Source organism: Stegodyphus dumicola, chromosome 10 (assembly GCF_044657685.1).
Source record: "Stegodyphus dumicola isolate Sdum_Otavi_A_Nest chromosome 10, ASM4465768v1".
Lineage (NCBI taxonomy): Eukaryota > Metazoa > Arthropoda > Arachnida > Araneae > Eresidae > Stegodyphus > Stegodyphus dumicola.
Window position 1 is genome coordinate 84,138,005 of NC_140777.1, and position 24,229 is coordinate 84,162,233.

General features: G+C 33.5%; 1 protein-coding gene across 2 annotated transcripts in view; it reads right to left on the reverse strand.

Annotated features, from left to right (window-relative positions):
* Positions 1-18,482, reverse strand: part of LOC118187891 (uncharacterized) — a 68,505-nt gene extending 50,023 nt beyond the window's left edge. Inside the window, exons 1-4 of one of the 2 annotated variants that reach the window (XM_035358180.2) lie at positions 18,329-18,482; positions 8,469-8,587; positions 8,171-8,374; positions 3,870-4,092 (exon numbers count right to left, since the gene is read on the reverse strand). In XM_035358180.2, coding sequence (XP_035214071.1) covers positions 3,870-4,092; positions 8,171-8,374; positions 8,469-8,582 — 541 coding nt within the window. In that variant the 5' untranslated portion in view covers positions 8,583-8,587; positions 18,329-18,482. Of the gene's footprint in view, positions 1-3,869; positions 4,093-8,170; positions 8,375-8,468; positions 8,588-18,323 lie in introns of both variants that reach the window. The other variant, XM_035358179.2, reaches the window with a different exon arrangement.
* Between the last annotated feature and the right edge of the window lie 5,747 nt (positions 18,483-24,229).

The window sequence follows — 24,229 nt, forward strand, 5'->3', positions numbered from 1 at the left end:
CAAGGTGTCTATCTTTGTTCGAATAATTAAAGTTAGTTGCAGTTTGGTATTGTAATTTCTTATATTTAAGCAGCAAATAAAAGGTTGAGTTTAAATTTCAGCTTGTAGTTTACTGGCACAACAACACTAACTGATAAGACAAATGAAATGACAGATGTTTTCCTCTTATCTTCATTCTAAAATGTCAGATCCTATGCTTGCGAGTTTGGAAAGGAAATAACTTAAAACTTAAAAGAACAAATTTGTGGTTAAACTTTAATAACTTATTTTTAATTATCTAATTCAAATCTACGTTAACTACTTAAAACTATGTTAAGTAATGTTGCACTGGGAGTATTAACTACACATTAGTATGAAAGTTAACAAATTTTCGAACGCAACAACAATTGTTCAGGAATATTTTTACATTTCGAAAATAACAGAATCCATTATTATAATCTAAATCATAATAAATTTTAATTGCGAAGTTTATGGAAGGCCTTAAAAATATAAATAATATTAATAAAATTTCACACAAAAAATATAACCTAATGCAAAACACCTATAACCTTAACCCTTTTTTTTTAAGTTTGAACGGACTATTGGGCACTTTAAAAGGTTATATTATTTATATATTTCTCACAAACACACTATAATATTCGCATCGTGCACTGTTTTTATCGGCCAATAACGTAACATAAAATACTTGTAAGTTTAAACAGGTAGCTATTTATATTTTACAAATTATAAAGAAATCTGAAACATTTTACTTCAAATTATACAATAGGTAAGTTCTACTAAAATTTGATCTCATCTCTCTGATTTTTTCTCTAAAGTCTAGAAACTGTGAGATCCTGGCAAATTTTTGCCCTTACTTTGTGATTATCATTACTGGCAATAACAAACCCTCACATGTAAAATGCAATTTAATGATAGTAAATAAAGATTGAGTTACGAGCTATATGTTACAAAGTACACAAAAAATACAATTAAAAACCCTCTGCAACTTGCAAATGCAAATTAAATTAATTTGAAATATTAACATAGTCGACGTAATTGATGCTGTCGTTAATAGTCGCCCTGGTTGGTACCCATCCTATCGCTGGCCCTTATTCGAATCTACGAAAGGGTTTGGTTGTTTATAAGTGTATAGTGTCTGTGCGGTATGGGAGCCAGTGAAAGCTCTTCTTTAGAGGGGTTTGGTAGCTTAAAATATCCTGATTCATCCTCTGAATGTTTTTCATCAGAATTATGAAAACATTTCTGCTTTTTCCCAGCGTAATTTTGTCGCCCCCTTTGATGCATCCTTGTAATTTGTAACATTCTGGATGGTGATGCGACTAAATGACCGATGTAGTTCTTGACGAATGCATTAAGTTGATAGTGTTCCGCCATTTGTAACAACAAATATTAACATGAAACATTTAGCTTTTTTTTTTTAACTTGAAATAAATCAAGGCCAGCATTTCTTCTACAGCCCTACTGCTTCTAAGCTAGAACCTGACTAAATGAAATTTCTGTTTTCCGAAAGCCAATAGCCTAAAATGCAGAGGGGCAATTCAAATAGTTTAGGAATAGATTTGTTGTATAAGCAGTAATGAGGGGCTAACTATGTAAGGAATTATTGCATTTCTCTGTGCATACACTTGTTTTGCAAGTGACTAGCATGTCCAGCTACTAGATGGACAATTCATAGTCCAAGACCCGTCGATAATGCTACTGATTTCTCATTTTTCCTGATTGCGAAACACATAAAATGGTATCCGCAAATCAACAGCGATAAATTTCCCGATTAACTATCATAATTAGTTTTAACAAATTGCTGACCAAACTAAAAACAAAATTAGGAAGCGTTTCTGTCTAGCAGGTGTGATGCTTCTTTGGTGATATGAAGCACCTCCAATGATGGAATACAGCAATAACTTTTATTTAACACTCAAAAAAATGGCGACATGCAAACAAGAAGAGAAAACATATTCTATCATTTAAAAATAAATTACATTCTTCGTCGCACGAGGCACTCAAGTCTGGTTTCAAATATTGCCATTCACAAATACCTTAATGTTCATCTATTTAAATTATTTAAACTACAAGATTTTAATATTATTTAAAGCTGTTACACGGGAAAGAGCAAGCGGAATCACTTCCTTGCTTAAGGATCCTTTAAATCTTATCTTTCCAGCAACGGCCTGATAAGCAAATTAACTCCAATCTTGAAGTACACGTAATTGCTAAGTATCAAACTTGTTCATTTTCCTTTAAATACTATACCAATTTGCACTTTATGGAAGGATCATGAATCAAGAACATGGAAAGAATAGAATTAAGCAAAACTTACTAATTAAATGAAAGTCCCGCAATACCAGTAGCAAGCTTCTTCAAATATGGAAAATATTGAACTGCTTATAAAGTTGTTAACATTTTTTCTGCATGTGGAGCCTATTCTGTCGGATCTTATTTTCAAGTACAATACCATCTTTCTTCTATACTAGCTGCTAAAGCTTACTCAAATATGTAATTATTCGATAGTCACATATTCCATATTACATTCCCTTATTTAGATATTCCAATTATGCATCATAGTAGCTAATCTAGAAGAAAAGAAGCACTAAACGTCTGGTATACAGCTAGCCAATTAACCACAATTTTAGTCAGCTGTTTGGCAGAATGCAACAAATGGCCGGAGTGCTTTTTCTTTCCTTGCTAGGGATGTAGTTTTTTTAAACTACGATAAGTAAGTCCAGAGCTGAGTTGATTGCTTAAGAGTTGATATGTTTATAAGGTATTTCTCTCGCCTTCTTAGCGAGCCTTCGTGGTGTAGTGGTCTGCACGCTCGGCGTGATTGAGAGGTCCGCGGTTCGATTCCTGGCGGAGGCGTTGCTAATTTTTCATCTTGCCTGCTTCCAGAAAAGTACCTCATGTCCCTACATGTTTTTAGTGCCACGCGTTTTAAACACAGTTAAGGTCTGCTGTTCTTTTTTCATCATCAAATCGTCTAGACCTTTGTTTTTCCACTTCGTCAAATTATTTTCGAGGGAAAAATAGAACACTTCAAGCTATATAATACCGAAAATCTCTAAGATCTACGGCTGTTGCCCAATTTTGGGCTTTTAAATGTCATGCTTCAGCTTCAAGCTATATAATACCGAAATTCTCCAAGATCTACCGCTGTTGCCGAATTTTGCTCTTGTAGATGTCATGTCTTCAACTTCAAGAATATTTCTATATTCTCCAAGATCTACAGTTTTTGCCTAATTCTGGGATTTTAAATGTCATATCTTTAATTTCAAGCTATATAATACCGAAATTCTCCAGGATCTACAGTTGTTGCCCAGTTTTGGGCTTTTACATGGCCTGTCTTCTTGTTAAACCCATCTTCATCCGGTGCGTGCATTGGATTTGGGTACTATGGTAGCCTGATGCAAAAATATTGGGTAGTCATCAGCTAATGATACCATTAGAAGATGTTATGAAATTTGATAATAACAGGTAGTACAGGTTATTTATGTGTAGTTATTTCCAATAGAAAGGTATCGTATCAGCACCGTAGTTTATTGTTCTACGGCTCGTGAATCTGACGTTAAGTTCAAAGCTGCAACGAATAGTTCTAAAAGATCATGATTTTACTTGATCTCTGCATATGAACTTATTTTTTTAGTAAGTCCAGGAAAGAATTTTAACATTGATAAATGGCCGAGCCAATTATTCTGCTTACCTGGAAGCTCTAAGTCAGGTGAGAAAATCACATACCCTTACGGAATAGAAATTAAAGGAACTTTCCCTGAGTGGCAGGAAGTTTTGGCATTGTTATCTTAACAAATCAAATACACTGACTTCAAAAATATTCCATTCCAAACTGCTAGGTTAGCAAAAGAAATGAGATCAGTTACCTTCTATTCCTAAACCAAATGATCCAGTGTCCGCTTGAAGATTAGTCTGAACAGCAGCTCGGATTTTTTCTCTGTCCGCTGCATTCTTAGCAGTGAATCTCAAAGATGCCACCAGATCACCTCCATAAGTAATACTTCTGACGTAATGTGTTCCAACATCCCTTCGATCCAAGGTTCGCCAACCGACTCTTGGTTGTGCTGTTGAAGGCAAAGTTAATGTCTCCTAAAAAAAGCAACATATATAAACGTTCGAACAAAACTTCTGATTGTTTGATAGACAAAGAACTATGTAATTCAAATGATCAGTAAATGATAAAAAAGCCAGCACGGAAGTCAGGGGGATTTAAATTCAAAGGATTTTACACGCCGCACTGAATATTTGTCGCTAGTAACACCTTCTTTTACTAACTAAAATAACGCTTCAGATGTTAATGAAAATTATATATCAACTGAATATATTATAAATTAAATATACTTGTATAACATTTATTATTTTATATATACGAGGGTTGGAACTTTAATAGTGGCAACACAGCTGAAAAAAGCTTTCTGAAAGCTACAATTTCGTATTTTTTTTTTTTTTTTTCCAAGAGAGGAAACACATATTCTTAAAAAGAAATGTTTGAGTAAATTAAGCGAAAAACTCTTTCATGATTAAATGCATCTTTCTAGAACTCAATGAATTAAAGGATTTCTAACATTTTATTTTCAAAAAACAAATTGTTTGCTGTTTTTAACCCCAGTATTACAGAGTATTTGAATTTTTCTTTAATTTTAATAAAATAGGTACTGCGAAAATTTTTATTCATGTTTGCATTTTTTATGTCCTAAAAGTGAACGCAGATATGGAACTGAAAGAAATCACATCACTAGCTTGGGCAGATAAAAAAATGGTGTCCGCCGATAACATCGCGGAAGAAAACGTCGCGGAGAAAACAACGCAAGGCGAAAACGTCGTGCTACAAAACATCGTGGGAGAAAACATCGCAAAGAGAAAACATCGCAGTTCTAAAACATCGTGCTACAAAACATCGTCATCGAAAATAAAGCGGTTCAAAAACTTCGCAGTTTAAAAACATCGTCGTCGAAAATATCGTGGTAAAAAATAAAGTATCTACAAATCATCGCATGACGATAACTTCGCAGACATGCTTTTTTCAGGTTTTAATTATTGTAAATGGATATTCCCATAATGATTTGTGAGCGCAGTATGTAAAGAAGGATAATTTTTATTTTCACATATTTTATTAACTAATAAATGTTTGCTGAAAAAGTAAGAAGGAAACTTAAGCATAAAAAATTAAATGCAAATTATAGATTATACTTTTCATGAAAAATTACCATTAAAAAACTTTATAAAAATGATTTATTAATGGCCTTTGTTAGTTAACTATGTCGGTTTAAAATTCTATTAAGTGCTATAAGTCGCATTAATTTTCTATGCTTAAGTTTCATTCTTATTTTCTCAGCAAAAATTTATTAGTTAATAAAAAGTATGAAAGTAAAAATTATCCTTCTTTCCATCTTGCGATCACAAATCAATATGGGAATATCCATTTACAGTTATTAAAGCCTGAAAGAAGCATGTCTGCGATGTTATCGTCATGCGATGATTTGTAGATACTTTATTTTTTACCACGATATTTTCGACGACGATGTTTTTAAACTGCGAAGTTTTTGAACCGCTTTATTTTCGACGACGATGTTATGTACCACGATGTTTTAGAGCTGCGATGTTTTCTCGTTGCGATGTTTTCTCCCACGATGTTTTAGAGCTGCGATGTTTTCTCGTTGCGATGTTTTCTCCCACGATGTTTTGTAGCACGACGTTTTTGCCTTGCGTTGTTTTCTCCGCGACGTTTTCGTCCGCGATGTTTTTGCCGCGATGTTTTCGGCTGTAACCAAAAAAATGGATGTCAGATGTTAGTCTAAGGCAAAACGGTGGAACTCAATTCGTATTCAAGAAGCAACACTAGAAGGAAGAAATCTCTACTGTTTCAAATTGTATTTTGTAATATTTATGTAATTTATTATACAATGTTTTTTAAGACAGATAAATAAATACAAATTTTGTAACCATTTTACTCTGTGTATAAATATTATTTAAGCCTTAATTTTGAGGAAAGCATTTTAGAGAAGACTGTGTACTATTTTTTTTTAAGTTAAATCAAGGCGATCAACAAGGACATTTGTCACTGTTTACCTACAGGCTGGCAATCAATTCCTTAGTGTAATCCCCCAGTGTGTGAAAATGCACAAATTTAGATACTTAAAATTAAAATTAAATCGAATTCCATCGACGTCCTTCAAGGCTGTTAGCCACCAGTGCCCTTCAATGCTCCATTAAGGTAAAGGTGACATAGATTTTAAAAATTAACTTCATTTACTGACGCGGTGCAGTGAAGCAAATTTAAATAGATTTTTAGTGCCGAAGCGCCCGGGTTCGAATCCCGGAGAAGGCACGGACCTTTGTAATATGTATAGTGTCCGCGCCGCATGAGGAGCTCTAAATATGCGGCAAGTCCTCCCGAGAGGTTGATGGTAGGTGAAGAGGGGTAGGAGACCCTCGGACCCGGTCTCTCTCCGCCGGAGCCGCTCTCTATCAAAATTGGAGTCGGAACTGAGCTAAATCGCACTGCCACCTGTAAGGCGCTCAAGGCTGCTGCCAACGACAAGCGTAAATTTGAGCTCCTTACCACAATATATTTCGTGGGCTTGAGCTGACTTTAAGTCAGACCAATGAGCATTAGCAACAACAATGTACTAGCACCTGAGCTGTATACACTATGTAAGGATTATGTTAATTTTATTAACAGTTAAATTTTAAGTTAAAGTTCCTTTCCTGTCAAATTCTTAACTTCAACTTACTACTTCCGGCCAGAACGTACTTTTGGAATCTTGCTGAATATTTAATGAGTAGGAGCGGTATTTAAACCACGAAGTTACTTACAGAGTCAGAGAGAATCAGTGTTTCTGATTTACGCGCGTCTGTCTTTTCGGCCACTCTCTCTCTCAAAGCTGTTATTACGCTCGGCCGTACTCAGGCCCTTGCTAAGCTTCGTAGTCAAATAAGTTAAGGGGCCAACTCGATTTGAACTTTGATAACTTCGGCTATACTTCTTTAGTTAATCTTAGTTTTAGTTCAATTCGCAAATATGTGGCATCTCCTTAGAGAGATGTGTTATGCCTCCATAATGATACGTGTGTAATCCCTTCAACAGCATGTGAACAACATCTTCTTACGCAGTGTTAGTGAACGCTTGTGTGCCTCACGGTGCACACATTGCTGGGGCACTGCCCAATAATTAGTACTACAACATCCTCGTGCCTTTTATCAGTGTTTTTATCTATGTTCTTAGCGATGCTACAATAATCAACGCCTTAGCAATCTAACCGCACTCTTCTTCTGCACACATGAGTATTCATGAACTCATCATTCATCATTCAAGATGTACTTGTATTTATATCCAACAGAACTACCTTACACTAACATTGTGCTCCAGCTTTCATGTGACTTCATGTACTCCATTTATCTTTTTATGCCTTAAGTGACTATGTGTATGTACCTGTTTTTTGTGCTCTCTGTTTATGCATTTTACGCATTGTGCTTTGTGTATTGTTGCCTATGCATTTTTACGTTTTTTTTTTCTTTGTACGTCTTATTATCCAAGTATTTTTAGTTTAACTACCTACTATCTGTAACACCACAGCTTTCCTCTTCAAACTGTAATACAATCCTACTAATGCCCTTGTAAGGCCATGTACTTCCCTTTGACAACCTCAATAATCTCCTGGTGCAGCCTCGTGTGGTTCCAGGAAGCTTTTGCCGTAGTTAGAGGAGGGTTTGGAACACATGCCTGTTTACCTCTGTTAGACACCAGGCGTTCCAGTCCTCCGTAACCTACCTACCTACCTTAGTTTTAGTTCAATTCTTAGTCTTTTAAGTTCAAGTCCAAGTGCGGGCTTTGTTTGTACACTCCCAGGCGGAGTTTTGTTAAATCTTATTGGAATAATAAAGGGTTAGTTACCCTTCTATCTTGTTGTTTCTTGTCACCGAACTCAAGCAATCATTCGCTTATCAGTTCTTAGATTCTTCACTTCCAACATTAACTTAGAATTCCGAAGTGAGGAACTCTACAACATAACATTTAATGTAAACATTTCGTGTTACAAGTTTCACTGGCGTTCTGTCAATAAATTTGTATCTGAATATAAATAATATTTACCAGTAAATAAAAACCTGGAGGTATTAAAATAATAAAAACAATTCCTTAGAGAGTTTTAGTAATCTAAGAACTTACAGTTTCGTAATGAACTTTCACTAAAATTTCCACTGATTGTGACCGAGAATAAGTTTCTCTCATGTAATTCCCTAGTCCTTCGATCTGAATCTTCCCAGTTTTTATCTTCAGAGACAATTCTCCCGAAACTCCGAGGAAATCTCTTGCTTCTTGATTATCCGAAACCATTCGGTACATTGAATCCGTAAACTGCCTTCTAATGATCTAAATAATCCAATAAATAAAGTTACAAGCAGTGCTCACGAAATGTATGCAAACTAGAATATGCGGTTGCTAAATGAAGTTTACTGTCACTTACCGTAGCATTATCTATTTCTGCTTGAGGAAAGATATCTACACCCGGACTGTCTGTCTTCATATCATACGTACGACCCAAAAGCATGGGTAGTACGTAATACCATATAGCTGTCATAGTTCCTAAATATAAGAAATTTATTACAATTTGTTCTATTATTAATTAAAACTGTAGGTAAATTGCCATACGTTTGAGCGTACATCATATTACCTAAATGCCTGCCATTTATTTACCAAATGCGTAAAGTAGACTCAAAGACTACATATCGTTATACTCTATTAAAGAACTGGATAAAAAAATTCTGATGTGTACGCCACATGACTTTCTTGTACGGAATATTAAATTATACGCATATTTTCTTGCATTTCATTTAAACTTATTGGATTGAATTAAATCTACTTTGACGATATCGCATAAACCACAATAGAATAAATGCACTCCTTAAAATTCACTATACTTGTTTACCATAGCGACATTCCAGCGCTAGGTTCACTTAACAGCGTTATATTTCGTTCATATTATAACAAAATTTAATTTTAACAAAATGCACAAAATTTATATCATTTCAAGAATTATCTAATCTTTGCCACATGATCTATTCAAATACTCTTAATATATCTAGAACGATGTATAAAAGAAATTCAGCAAGCAAAACACAAAAGAAACAGTTTTTCACAGACGATTGAGTATTTCTCATTCAATTAATTCAGTTCTCGCTTCGCGACAAGGCAAAAATACATAAAAATTCAAAATATGTGTGTTAAAAATTACGAAGTAAATCTTAAACATTTATTTCCTCGAAAAAATTCCAGAAAGGATTATGCATGATTTAATTCGCAATAATAAGTGAAGGCGTTATCTTTGTTGTTGCGAAGCTTAGTCTCTCTAGATTGGCAACAAATCTACTATTCTGCTGTTTTAAATGTAAACAAATATGTCCGCCATGTTATTTAAAACTTAAGGCTTAACCGCACTTAAACAGCGTTTAAATTGTTGATTAATCGTACAAATATTACGTGCAGATTTACTAAAGGCATAAAAACCTTAACCGGAAGATAAGAACAACATAATTCAATCATTTTAAAGCAAAAAATGCACAATTTACAAACATATAAGAGTAAAGAAACTGAGATCACTGAGCCGGGTAACAGAGTGGATATATATACATAAATATATTTATATACGTTTGGTGCGGCCGATTGCAAACAAAATACGAGTTTCACATCTACATGTTATAACAGTCCTATATACAAAATTTCATTGTTCTGAGGCTACTCGTTTTTGAATTATGCGAGATACGTACGTAGATACGTTCGTACAGACGCCACGAAAAAATTCTCTTCAGAATTCCTTTTAAAAGAGTTTTATAATTTTTTTTTTTTTTTTGAAGGAAATGACGTTTTTATTCTGTCTTTACGCACAGATGTCACGCAAAACCAGCGCTAAATTGCATTCGATAGCGGTCAAAATGGATAATTTCATTGAAATATGCTGCCTGAAACTTTTCGCGATTACAATAATTCCTTTTTACTTCGCACAAGGATGTAAAAATGCACAGTTTTACTGTAAAATATTATCCTCATTCGATGTAAATTCGCTTGATTTTTTTTACTAGTTTTTTTACTTCATTAAAAAAAGTATCTTACAAATATTCTAAACTGAGAAGCGGCATCCTTATCTAGGTTAAAAATTTTCTAAAGTACATTTATAAGACTTGGCTTCTTCCTTTAACTACTTACTAGCCAGTGACTACGCCCTCTTGGCTACGCTTATTATCCACTCTCAAAGGTATTACATCGAAGAACTAAATTCAGCTACAACTTCATAAATCTCATCTTAGGCTTTTAAATTAATAAATTCTAAAGATGTTCCTTGCGGATTGGTAGTAAAAATTAATAAATCTGGTTTAACTGTATTCGATAAATTAGTACATCAGTTCTCAACCTGTGATGTGCTTTACTCTGAGGGCACACAATCATTTAGTCAGGATAAAAGGCGAAAAAATTGGTAGTAATGGCTGAAAATAACAAAATGTTTCTAGTGAATGCTGATAATATTAAATTTAGGAAGTATAAATTTGACATAGTATAAGAAGGAATTCAAGTCGGAAGACTTCCGCTGTGACTGTTATTGCAGAAATGGATATAAAAGCAGTTTAATTAGTTATAAGAAGCCCCCCGTAACTGTCATATTACTCGATTCTTTAAACGTCCAGTGCAGCGACGCTTTCCTTATTCTTTCACTGAGTATCGTATGAAAACGATTGCCAGCCAACCCCGTTTTTAGTGCTGAAGGAATCTTCAAGTCAGTTAACTGTTACCTTATTCTTTTACGGTCGTAAAAGTCAAATCACTTTAAATACAGATATTTGACATTAACTTGTGTTTGAAGTGTTACTTAAATAAAAATGGATAAAGTGATAAAAAAATTTAACTTCCTAAAGAACTCATAGTTCTGTAAATAATAAATTCTTGCCCTTGAACTATAAAGAATTATTTTATTTATTTGCTAGATACCATAAAAAGTATTCTTTTCTTATTACTCAGTGAATTTCATTCAAAAAGTAAAAATTCTCCAGGATTTTCAAGTTCCAGAGAAAGTCTAAAGATTACGTATAATTAATTAGCAAATTCCACACCAAATATTTAATTGATTCGTTCTTTTTCCAAGGAATTCTTCTTTGTATAATATTAATTTCGGCTTGAAAATTCTAAAAATCACATATTTTATATAGATATTACATAAAACTGGGGTTGTAATTTTATGATTTCTAATCCATTATACTCTTTTTTTTATTTCATCCGTTTAACCCAAAAATAAAAAGTGAAAGATTTTTTTTTTAAAAAAGGGAGTTTAGATACACTGCGAATAGGACTGATTGATACAGCTTAAATTTAACTCTTCTATTAATAACAATCTGTTCAAGTAGCTGTTGATTACTAAGGTTGCAGGATATTTCATTCCAGCTGGTGTCAAACTCTCAGAGGTCTTGTAATTTGTGTTAGTAGGTTATTTTTAAATTAAATTACTTTGAAGACAAATTAGCTGAAATTAAAAACAAATAGTTATCCTTCAGAATTTCAGTTGTTTTCCATACTTATTGCAAAACATTGCCACAAAGGTCTTTTCCATTGCCAGACTTCGATTTGTAGAAGTTGTTCATTAACAAACTGTAAAATTTAAGTTACATTCACATCAGCCAGCTGAAACAAAACCATTTACCTAACACGCAGATTCATTTTTCAGGGATAAAACAGATGTTACCTGAACGATCACAAATCACTGATGTATTGTTAAGTGCTCTTTGATAGCCGATACCTTGGCTGCAAAGGAAAATCCATCTGATGGGAGTTATGCAACTGGAGTTTTCCCACTCGTAGTATTTTCACCACTTTAAAGCTAAATAAGAACAGAAGGAACATTTTGGTGCTTACAACTTAGTCAACCACTTGTGGCGAGAAAACGTAAAGTAGCAGTAAGTCAGATGTAAAATTTAATTAAATAAACTAGTAGCCAAAGACTACACACATCATTTAACGCGAAGTTAGCTTAAGTGGCGTGAATATTTAGCTATCGGCAATTAGTATAATGCGAGGCCGAAGACTACAAATCTTATCTGGTATAGCATCCTAGTAACAGACATTGTAACATCCTAGTAACAGACATTGTAACATCCTAGTAACAGACCTTGAGAGGCATAACACGCTCTATCTGAAAATCTAAACCTCACCTTAAATACACGCAAACTAATTTGCACTCAGACGGAACATCAGAATGGAGAAGTAAGAGTAAAGATCCAAAACATACTGTAACTGGTTAATTAGCATAAAGAAATCTTACAACCTTGTTTAATCAACTCTGTATGTTTTCTGAATCAACATATTAATATGTCAATTATCCTTGAAATATATCATTTATTGGTGCAGTTCATTAATTTGCATAACTCAGAGATAATATTTTGTTTAATATGATTGCTGCATGTGAGCAATTTTTACAATTTGGGCGTTTATTGATATTTATTTGGTTTGAACCAACTAAAGTGTTCTTAGTAGTAACTTACTAAAAAGCAATGACATGTTTGACAAACAGTTACAAACAGATGCTAGGCTAGAGACTCTTATATACCTGGTATAGCCTAGTGATCTTAAAATAATAATTTTTAGTAGTATATTTAATTTTGGTAAATAATGGGAATAAAAATCTAATAGCACAGATGAAAGAGATAATAATCTAATAGCACAGAATAAAAATCTAATAGCACAGATGATATGAGCTTCAGAAATTTGAAAAATTATGTCTTTTTTTTTTTTGCCAATATATTTAAATGAAATTTCTCCAAGCATTCTTAAGGACACTAGTTCGTTAATGTCAGTAAATAAACAATAATTAAATATAGGATTATTATTTAAAACAAACGTTAAACAATGGGTTCCACAAATTGTTTAACAGAAAGATCTGGCTGTCCTAATTAATAGCACTTCAAAATTCCAAAGAAAAACACACAAAAAAGGTGAAAGCTACCAAATTTTATATTACGTCCAAAGGGGCATTTTTTTCATTTACACACACATACACGTTTCGAGAGCATTTGGGCTAAAACTGTTTAAATCTTTAGAATTAGCATATCTTTAGAATTTCTGATAGACAGTCTCGCACGCTGGAGATAAAAATATTTTATTCTGTACATTGTCGCTACTGCTCGTTTTCAAATTTCTGAGTTTTTAATCAAAAATTAGTTAAAGTTTTACAAAATATGCAATAGACAAACAAATTAAAATCGGGCTTCCAGGGGCTCACGTTACGGTGTAGGACTACGGTGTATGACATGTTACGGTGTAGTTATTCAAAATTTTATGGCTCTAGGTATCGTTGGTTTTACTTCCTTGTACGAAGTAAAAAGGAAGTATTGTAATCGACGAAGTAAAAAGGAAGTATTGTAATCGCGAAAAGTTTCAGGCAGCATATTTCAACGAAAATATCATTTTCACACCTATCGAATGCAATTTAACGATGTTTTTGCGTGATATCTGTACGTAAGGACAGAATAAAAGACTCGTTTCCTCCAAAAAAATTATAAAACTGCTTTAAAATAAATTCTGAAGAGAATTTTTCGTGGTGTCTGTACGAACGTATGTATGTACGTGCGTACGTACGTACGTATCTCGCTTAACTCAAAAACGAGTAGCCTCAGAACGTTGAAATTTTGTATATTGGACTACTATAACATGTAGATGTGCACCTCGTATTTTGGTTGCAATCGGCCGCACCAAACGTATATAAATATATTGATATATATATATCCACTTTGTTGCCCGGCTCAGTGATCTCAGTTTCTTTACTCTTATATGTTTGTAAATTGTACATTTTTTGCTTTAAAAATGATTGAATTGAATCATACCTTTCATTGCTAGACGATCATCTCCCCCCTTCCAAAACTCGAAAAATACATATACATTACTTTATTTGGCATTTAATATTTATTAAAATTTTTAATATGTTTTATAAATTAAACAAGAAAAAGTATAGAAAATATTCATAAATATCAAATTTGAATAAAAGTTATTTTTATAATCATAAACTATAACTAAATACTAAAAGCGTGACCACATAATCCTCCTGAAACTATAAAATCCCCCATGGGGGAATTCCTCCTGGCTGAGAATCCCTAATTTAGGCTATCATGGGATCCCTGATTTAGACTACCATACTTTCTGTATATTTAGAAAGTGAAAAAATATGTGATGCAGATGTTAGATACGCAATGTTTGTAGTTTTTAGTTAGATATATCATTACACAGTATTATAAATTAGATATATCATCATATTGAATACATTTTTATTTAAATCAATCAGACTAAACAAACATAAAAGAGATTCTTAAGAAATGGATGTACAGATATTTCTTTTAAATAGTTTAGTTTGATAATTAATAACAGGCATATTAAACATGAAAAAATAACATCTTATATTTTTAGAATGGCAACAGATTCGAACGAAAAGTTAAATAACGCATTAAAGTGAAACAATGCAATATCGAGTTTCGAGAAAGGCTCTTTTAGGCTAAAGAAAAATAACATTTACAACAAAAAAAATGTATAATGTAAACAAGCAGAACCACTACTAACAAGCAGAACTTCACTTTCTACGAAATATTTTACATCAGGATCAGCTTAATTAACACCTCTCGAAATTACATATTGTATTTAAGTAAATAATATACTTAATTCTGAACAAACATATATTGAAATAATTGTATGATATTTAAAGTTAATAATCTAGAAGTTAATAATACCTTTAATGACTGGTATGATCACTGAAAGATACACTTCTGAAACAAAAGGTCATATAACGCTTATATTGTTTGAAATCCTTACAGTTGCAACACAGGTTGTTTCAAAATCTCTTTTAAAAGTAATTTGTAATAAATCTTGTTTTAAAAAGTATATAAAGATATTATTTATAACATTTGTTTAAAATTCATTGCAAATAATAAACAATTTTACAAGATCCAAACAAAACCACTTTTAACAAGTACGCACAACACAAAACAATGTTTACAATGAGCTATATACAGGGTGTTTATAAAGTCGCGGACCCATTTTGATGTTTAATAACTCATAAAATAATCAGTGGCGTAGCGAGCATAACTGGCGCCCGGGGCAAAATACCTTTTTGGCGCCCGCCCCTCTCTCCCGAAAAAAAAAAAAAAAAAAAAACACAGTGATATGATGAAAATCCATGGAGGTAGGAAAGGGAGGAGGGTCCAACCCGCGCTAAAAGTGAAGCACTGCTTTGGAGTTTGGGTCACCAGATGGGGTGTTCTTTGTTTACATTCAGAAGCTCGCTTGACAAGATTCTGATAGTATTTCGACACACGACAGTTCCATAGAAATCGAAAAAGGGACACTTTCGCATGAAAGAAACATTCATAGTGTGATGGATAATAGCAATTTGTATAGTTTAGTGACATTTACGCAAAAATCACATCTTGGTTATTTTTCGACAACTAACAACAGCGATTTTTATTATGAATTTGTTTTTAAAAATTCTAAGCTGTTGCACTACAAAAATATAGATTTTAAGAAAAATGTTATGCTTGAAGAATGAAAAATACCTTACGGTACATTTAAAATTGTATACGTCTTTCGATACCCTTGATAGAGTATTCGCTACTTTTATTTTATTTTCCAAACGTCAAAATGTTTTAAATAAAACAAATTTTTTTCACATCCATATATTATTGTAACATGTACCTTTTAAAATTTTTTAGAGGAGAGGCTTTACTGCTGCTCATTTTAAACCCATCGTTTTAATTTCATATATCTGAAAAATAATCACTTTGAGCTTACACGTTTTATAAATATAAAATTATGCATGTTAAAATAATTGTAATTAGGCACATAGGTCAGATTAAGTTTTTATTAAATAGAGTAACGCATGCAAGGGCTATCTGCCTAAAGAGAGAGTTGCCATCGTGGGGGAATTTTGAAGAAAAACTGACCTTTGAGTGGGTATTAAAAATAATACTTATAATTTTCATTCAAATTATATTCATATATATTTTTTATGTAAAACTTTCGGGTGTATGCTAAATTAGTGTAAATTACTTTACACAAAAAATATAGTGAATGCACAGAAATTAAAGATTTGCACATGCCGGAAATGATAAATAGGAAATATGTATGGGTATTTATGCATGTGCTTGCAAAAAGCATGTATCTGCCTTTGACAAAATACTTAAATATTCATTAAATTATTTATAAATGTATTTGAAATGAAGAATTTATTCACTTATAAACAACTGTGAAAGTACTGTGAAGAAATCTAATGATTAAATGTATCTAAATTATAATGATTATAAATGTTATCTAAATATATATATTATATTATATAAACCTTAATATTGAATTGTAAACATAAATTGAAATCCTGTTGACAAATACGTTATAAAACTATTTAAGCAAGAATTGTTCGTATTGGAGAGCAATCTGTTAAAAGGTAAAGCAAATGCTATGAGATGCGCACTTAAGAACGTAATAAAGAGTTTTGGAATATGTATTGTTGAAATGAAGGGTAAAAAAAAAATCTGATAAGTATAATTAAAAGAATTATTCCCCTTACATTTTATAATAACTCAGTTACAAGTTTTAAATAATACTTTAAAAAAAAAAAAAAAAAAAACCCTTATTTTATTCCCTTTCAGAAATGTTCAGAGAAAGTCAAGTACTATTTAATACCTATTTAATTATTAGGAATTAGAGAACTAATAATTCTTATATTAATAATAAAATGAACCGAATATAGCATTAGTTGTAAATTGACTTACATTTTTCGATTTAAAAGATGCCTCAGAAGACAAAAAATCATGTCATATTTAAGAAAGTATTTTAGGAAAAGCTGTATAAATAGAAAAGAAATAATGCATAATTTTAATATTAATAATACAATAAACTTTGATCTTAATTTTTGTACCTTAACCGAATAAAATCGAATTACCTTAATTTTTTTTCTAATGTAATTAACGAAAACTTGTGAAAATATTTCATTCAAATTAAACCATTCTGAGAAAACTGTCCTGTGAAAAGTATAGCATTTAATTCCGTTCAGAATGAAATGTTGTTTAAAAATATGTTGTTTTCACATACTTAGGACTCTGAAGTGTTGTAGAAAAAGAAAATATATACATTTATATGTATATTTACGAAGTAATTACAAAATATTTACATCCGAACGCGTCAAATTCCACAGAACTCAATGGTAAATGACCCAATGTTTTGGTCACCACGTAGGGATCGCCGGTGCTTCAGAGCAGGGTACGGAAGAAATTTGTTTAGGGCGACTCCATCTTACTTCCTACCTCCATGTGAAAATCTTGTTTGGAGACCATTTGGCGCCCCTCTGCGAGCGGTGCCCGGGGCATCATACACCCCCTTGCCACCCCCTCGCTACGCCACTGAAAATAATAAAGATAGATTAAAATTAATAACATAAATGGTTAGATAGACTCAAAAAGTTTCATGACCCTTGTCAATGAACTTCCACGTGTGCCCCCCTTCGTCGCACGGAGAATATCAAGTCAATATTCAATTTCACGCCAGGTACCGGCAAGCATGTCGGCATCCACAGAGGCTATTGCGGTTGTAATTCTGGCTTTTAGGTCATCCATGTTCGACATTCTCCTCCTGTAAATGTTGTCCTTTACAAATCCCCAAAGGAAAAAGTCCAGCGGCGTTAAATCTGGTGATCTGGGTGGCCAAGGAATTGAACCTCCTCGCCCAATCTATCTTCCTGTAAAATGATCATTCAAAGAACTACGAACGATGGTACCCCAATGAGGTGGTGCACCATCTTGTTGAAAAAAGACATGTGGCTGAAGCTCTTTTAGTTGTGGAAATACGAAGTTTTCCAACAAGTTTAAGTATAAGCAATTAATAAGCAGACGATATTTAGAAATGTATAGATATTTAGACTGGAAAATGAAATTATCTGAAATTAACCACACGCGTAGACGATATTTACAAAAGTAAAGATATTCAAACCTGAAAAGCAAAATATATGTTATTCCATCAATAAATGCCATAAGTTTGTTTATACCTTCATTATCTTATGAGTTATTAAACATCAAAATGCGTCCTGGACTTTATAAACACCCTGTATATAGCAATCGTATCAGTTGCCACTTATGCAATTAAAGATTTAATTCACCATGTATATAAAAAGTAATAGTGATTGCAACAATATTTTACCCCTTTATATAATAATTTCGAAAATTGTTTATAATAATATTAGCAATTATAAAGAGAGAGAGAGAAAGAATGTAAGAAAAAGGATTTAAGAACAAAAATTAATTTTGGCTACCTTACTTGCAACGTCTCAGATTTTTGTACGGTTCAACGAAAGGCGGATATTAAGCGAAAATCATGGGAGATGTCGCTACAACAGATGCAGATTGAAGAACTTGATCACAACTTTTGACGTAAACTGAAGGAAAATCTGTTAAAGCATGTAGATGCATTACTTAGAGAAAATAACATATGGCTTTTATTTATCAATTTACACCATGGAGCGATATCAAAAACTGGGAAATATCAAGCACAGAAACAGATTTAAGGTTTCTCAAAAATAAAAATATTATCACGTGATGCTTTTTGCAGATTAACTTTTTCACGATAGAATAATCTGTTTCTCTGATTTAAAAAATAATTGAAAGACTCTTTTCTTATAGTTTATGGGCTCTCAAACAAGGGGAATTTCCCTCAGGGGAAGGAATTCATATTTTAAGAGAGGAATGCTGTCAGCTTTTTTATTACTTCCTTGTACGAAGTAAAAAGGAAGTATTGTAATCGCGAAAAGTTTCAGGCAGCATATTTCAACGAAAATATCCATTTTGACCGCTATCCAATGCAATTTGACGATGCTTTTGCGTGATATCTGTACGTAAGAACACAATAAAAGACTCCTTTCCTCCAAAAAAATTATAAAACTGCTTTAAAATTAATCCAGAAGAGAATTTTTCGTGGCGTCTGTACGAACGTATGTACGTAGTTACATACGTATCTCACATAACTCAAAAATACTCTCACATACGTATGTACGTACGTATCTCACATAACTCAAAAACGAGTAGCCTCAGAACGTTGAAATTTTGTATATACGACTACTAATACATGTAGATGTGCACCTCGTATTTTGGTTGCAATCGGCCGCACCAAACGTGTATAAATATATTTATATATATATCCACTCTGTTACTCGGCACAGTGATCTCAGTTTCTTTACTCTTATATGTTTCTAAATTGTACATTTTGTGCTTTAAAAGTAATTGGATTATGTTGTTCTTATCTTCCGGTCAAGGTTTTTATGCCTTTCGTAAATCTGGAAGCAATATTTGTACAATTATCAACAATTTAAAAGCTGTTTAAGTGCGGTTAAGTTTTAAATAACATGGCGGACATATATGTTTACATTTGAAACAGCAGAATAGTCTATTTGTTGCCAATCTATAGAGACTATGCTTCGCAACAACAAAAATATCGCCTTCATTTATTATTGCCAATTAAATCATGCTTAATCCTTTCTGGAATTTTTTCGAGGAAATAAGTATTTAAGATTTAGTTCGTAATTTTTAATACAGATATTTTGAGTTTTTATGTATTTTTGCCTTCTCGCGAAGTGAGAACTGAATTGATTGAATGAAAAATACTCAATCGTCTGTGAAGAACTGTTTCTTTTTTGTTTTCTTTGCTTAATTTCTTTTGCACATCGTTCTAGCTTTATTATAGTATTTGAATAGAACATGTGGCAACGATTAGATAATTCTATTCTTTAAATGATATAAATTTTGTACATTATGAGTTATAATATGAACGAAATATAATACTGTTAAGTGAATCTAGCGCCAGAGTGTCGCTATGATAAACAAATACTAGAGTGGATTTTAAAGAATGCATTTGTTCTATTGTGGTTTATGAGCTGTCGGCGAAGTAGATTTAATTCAATCCAATAAGTTTAAATGAAATGCAAGGAAAAATGCGTATAATTTAATATTCCGTACAAGGAAGTCATGTGGTGTACACATCAGATTTTTTAGCTATTTAGTTACAAGTTCTGGTCTTCTTCGAGGGCCTACAATTAGATCAGGACTCTAAAAAACAACTTGTGTCTTTTCACTGTGCCTTATAAATACCACAGAGTCAGCGAAAAGGTGTAAAGGACCCTTTATTAATGCAAATAAAGTTTAACATACGACACCAGCTCATGTTTACACAAGTCAACAATTCTGGCTTTAAACCAAATATATTGGATAAACTAAAAGTAATGAAATTTAAGTATAGCTTAACAGCTTCATAGTATAACTAGTCCGGAAAGTGGCTCTGACAGAAGTCGCCGCAAACAAGCTTAATCGCAAGAATAACTCAACGCTGCAGAATTCTAATCAGGAGAATCAATGTGGCCTTCAAGCAGACAGAACACGCTCTGAATTCACCCTCCGAAACCTTCCTTTAAGTACTTTCTTCTTAATACCTAATTTGAATATTGCGAACGGTGGAAATTTGCATTCTGGCAGGGAAATGAAACTAGGCTTGACAGGAAAGCCTATTAACATGAATTAACTGGTTAAAAAATTTAAATGAGACCTTATAAAGTATTTAATTTTATTTCATGAATATGAAAAAAATATTACCTTTATTCGAGTTTTGGTACTTATCAGCGTTTTCCATACTTTCGCTGTTTAATTTATAAAACATATTAAAAATAGTCTAAATCTTATTAAATGTATACTTTTTTTTTTCGAGTTTTGGACGAGGGGGGAGGTATGATCTCCTAGCATTCTTGATATGGGTGCATAGTTAAAAACCACTGTTCCAGCTTAATTCTAAATGCAGCATCACAGTTATTCGCATTTCCGGCAAATTTCAATTCAGTACACATGAATTTTGGAAAATGAGTTTTTAATGAAATTTAAACATTTAATTTAAATAATTTAATTAGTGATAATTTATATTTTTTGTTTTGTAAAATGAGTTTTATATATACATATATATATGAAATGTAATTTCTCATACATTATTTGTTTTGTGCAGCTGGGGCAACAGGAATGAGACAAATTTTGGAATATAAAGTGGTAGGTTTATTTTAGCATCCATCTCACAAGCGTTTTCTTATCGTACCTTGAGCAGAAGCCCTATTTATACATATGTGTGCGTCACGAGGCTCATCCAATCAGCGATATTAATTGAAATCACGAGGTGACGCTATCCTCTCATCAGGAGTGTTCTTAAAGACTTTATGTAATATGACAGATTTATGAGTTTGGCGATTTGGCGAGCGCCAACAGGTTAATATATTTTATACTAAAGAAAGGATTTCGCCAAAATTTAGGAACAGGGATGCAATTTAGGTAGAGAATCGCCAACACATTATTAAGCAATATTATTAGAATTTAATTTAATCAATTGATTTAAAAATATCATTACATATATCTATCTTGCATAACTCAAAGTCCGTTTTTAAGTAGCCTCAAAACATTGAAATTTTCTATATGGGACTGCTATAACATGTAGATATGCACTTCCCACTTTGGTTGCAATCGATCGAAACAAAAATATATAAATGTATGTATATATATACACACACACACACACACATATATATATATATCCACTCTGTCACCCGGCTAGGTGAGCTAAGTTTTTTTAGTCTTGTGTGTTTGTAAATTGTGTATTCTTTTGCTTTAAACGTGACTCGTGACTGAAGTATATTGTTCTTATGTTCCGCTTTAACGTCTTTATGCCTTTAATTAATCAGCATGCAATAGTTGTAGAATTATCAACTACCTAAAAGTTGTTTAAGTTCCACTAAGCCCAACGAAGTTGCCATTTGTTTACATTTAAAACTTAGTAGCATAGTGAATTAAGGCAGTTTCTGCACCAATTTCAGTGTGTTTTTGCCGAGTAGGATCAAAAGTTTTCTGCAGAAAAAAAATCTGTCTTTCTTCCTAATTTTAATTAATTTAAATTCAAATTTTAATTGTAAAAATTGTTTTTTAATGGTTTTTAAACTCTATTGGTGTTTATATTTTTTCCTGCATTTTACAGCGTTTAATGAAGATGTTTTAAGTTTTTATGTATTTTTTCCTTTCTGCGAAGTAAGAACTAAATTGATTGAATAAGAAATATATCTCTAATGAAATTCGGGGAAGTTTTAATGAAATGCTGCAAAAAATGTGTATAATTTAATAGGCCATACAAGGAAGCCATGTCCTCATTTTTAATGTGGGGGGAAGGAGAAGGGGGAATAAACGATTTTTAAAGATTTACTTGTAATGCTACGTGAGTGAAAAATTAACTAATTAAAACTGGGGGCTGGACATGTGAACAAACATTTTAGATGTTCCCTTACAAAAATAAAGAGTGCACTATGAATGACTTAGAGACTGAAATCAATATCATTAAATATAACTCATATATTTAATTATCTTAGAATGTAATTGTATTTACTTTAAGAATGTCATTTTCTTCAGCCACTCATTGTCTACTGTCGGATAGCGATAAAAAGGGGAGGTGCACAGTTAGATGTTAATCATTCCCCTATACAAAATTTCATTGTCCCACATGTATACGTCACGAAACAAAATCCTTTTTGAATCCATTTTACACACAGGGTGTTCTCGGTAATGAGAGATCTGACCATTTGGCTAAGCAAGCAATAAAAAGGTATTGTGATATGGACTTAGTGATGTCTGCTTCCATGTCTTATTGGAAGCATGTGGCTTGGAAGAAAACTGTGAATGATTGAAATGCTGAATATCTTCGAAGGCTCAGTGGATAAAGAGATTTTTTTCCAAGTGTTTTTCAACGACCTTTTGCAGCCACCGACTGCATTTATATCCTCATGAATCATGGTCTACATCATCTCCAATTGAAAAGGTTTATTACGTACACACACACACACAAACATATATATATATATACTTGAACGTCCGGCGGTCATACGAAATGACCGCTGTTCTGGATATTATAAATTGTAATTTAAATGATTTGTGCAAAGGTGTCTACTAATTTAAACTGAATTACCCAGGGCAAGCTGCGAGGACGCCCCTTTGCTTACTGCACCACGGGGTTTCCCCTTCTACTTGCTTAATATACACTGGTGTGCAAAAATTAAGGACGAAGTCGAAAAATTAGCATATCAGCTGAACGAAGAGGCAGAGCGGACAGAAAGGTCAATCAGGAGATTAAGTAAGGTGATGTACGGTAGCACATGCGCAGATATGCAGGTAGACGTAATGGGGGAGTGTCTGAGTAGTATAAAGCATGTTGTCGGTGTAAGATCAGTATTTCTGGCAAAGAGATTGCACGCCGGACAGCAGTTAAAATCACACCGAGTTGCTGCCTCAGCGAGAAATGGCGAATAATCAATCTGTTAGACGACATCTGGATGCTTTTACCCGAGGTCGAATCATTGGGAAGTTGGAGGAAGGCCGCAGTGTGACAAGTGTGGCTGCAGAGTTCGGAATGGCTCACAGCATCGTTTCACGACTTTGGAGACAATTTCAAACTACAGGAACAGCTATCCGGGGGTTTAGTAGTGGTCGTCCACGAGGAACCACACCCGCAGATGACCGATATATTGCCTTACAGGCCAGAAGAAACAGGCGGCAGAAAGCGGGAGAAATCACTAGACACACGACACAGGCGACTGGACGACCGATATCGCGTTTTATCGTGGCCAGAAGACTGCACGGTGGTGGTCTGTTTGCACGACGCCCTGTACGGTGTGTACCTCTAACGCCTGCTCATCGGAGAAGGCGTTCTCTGTGGTGCCGGGAACACCGGAATTGGAGAGACAATGAATGGGGACGACTACTCTTTACAGATGAGAGCAGATTCAGTCTGAGTAGCGATTCTCATCGCATACCCATCTGGAGAGAGCGGGGAAGCCGCAATCATCCCTCGAACATCATGGAAAGGGACAGGTATGGAGGTGGCGGTGTTCTCGTTTGGGGAGGCATCATGCTTGGTATTCACATCTTCGACGCAGGTTCAGTCAACGGGACCCGTTATTGTAACGAGATTCTTCTTCCATATGTGCGTCTTTTTAGAGGCGCTATGGGTCCGCAGTTCCTTTTCATAGACGACAATGCACCATGCCATCGCACAGTAGCTGCCGAACAGCTCTTAGAGAGTGAGGATATTGAACGTATGGATTGACCGGCACGATCTCCGGATCTCAATCCCATCGAGCATGTATGGGATTTTCTA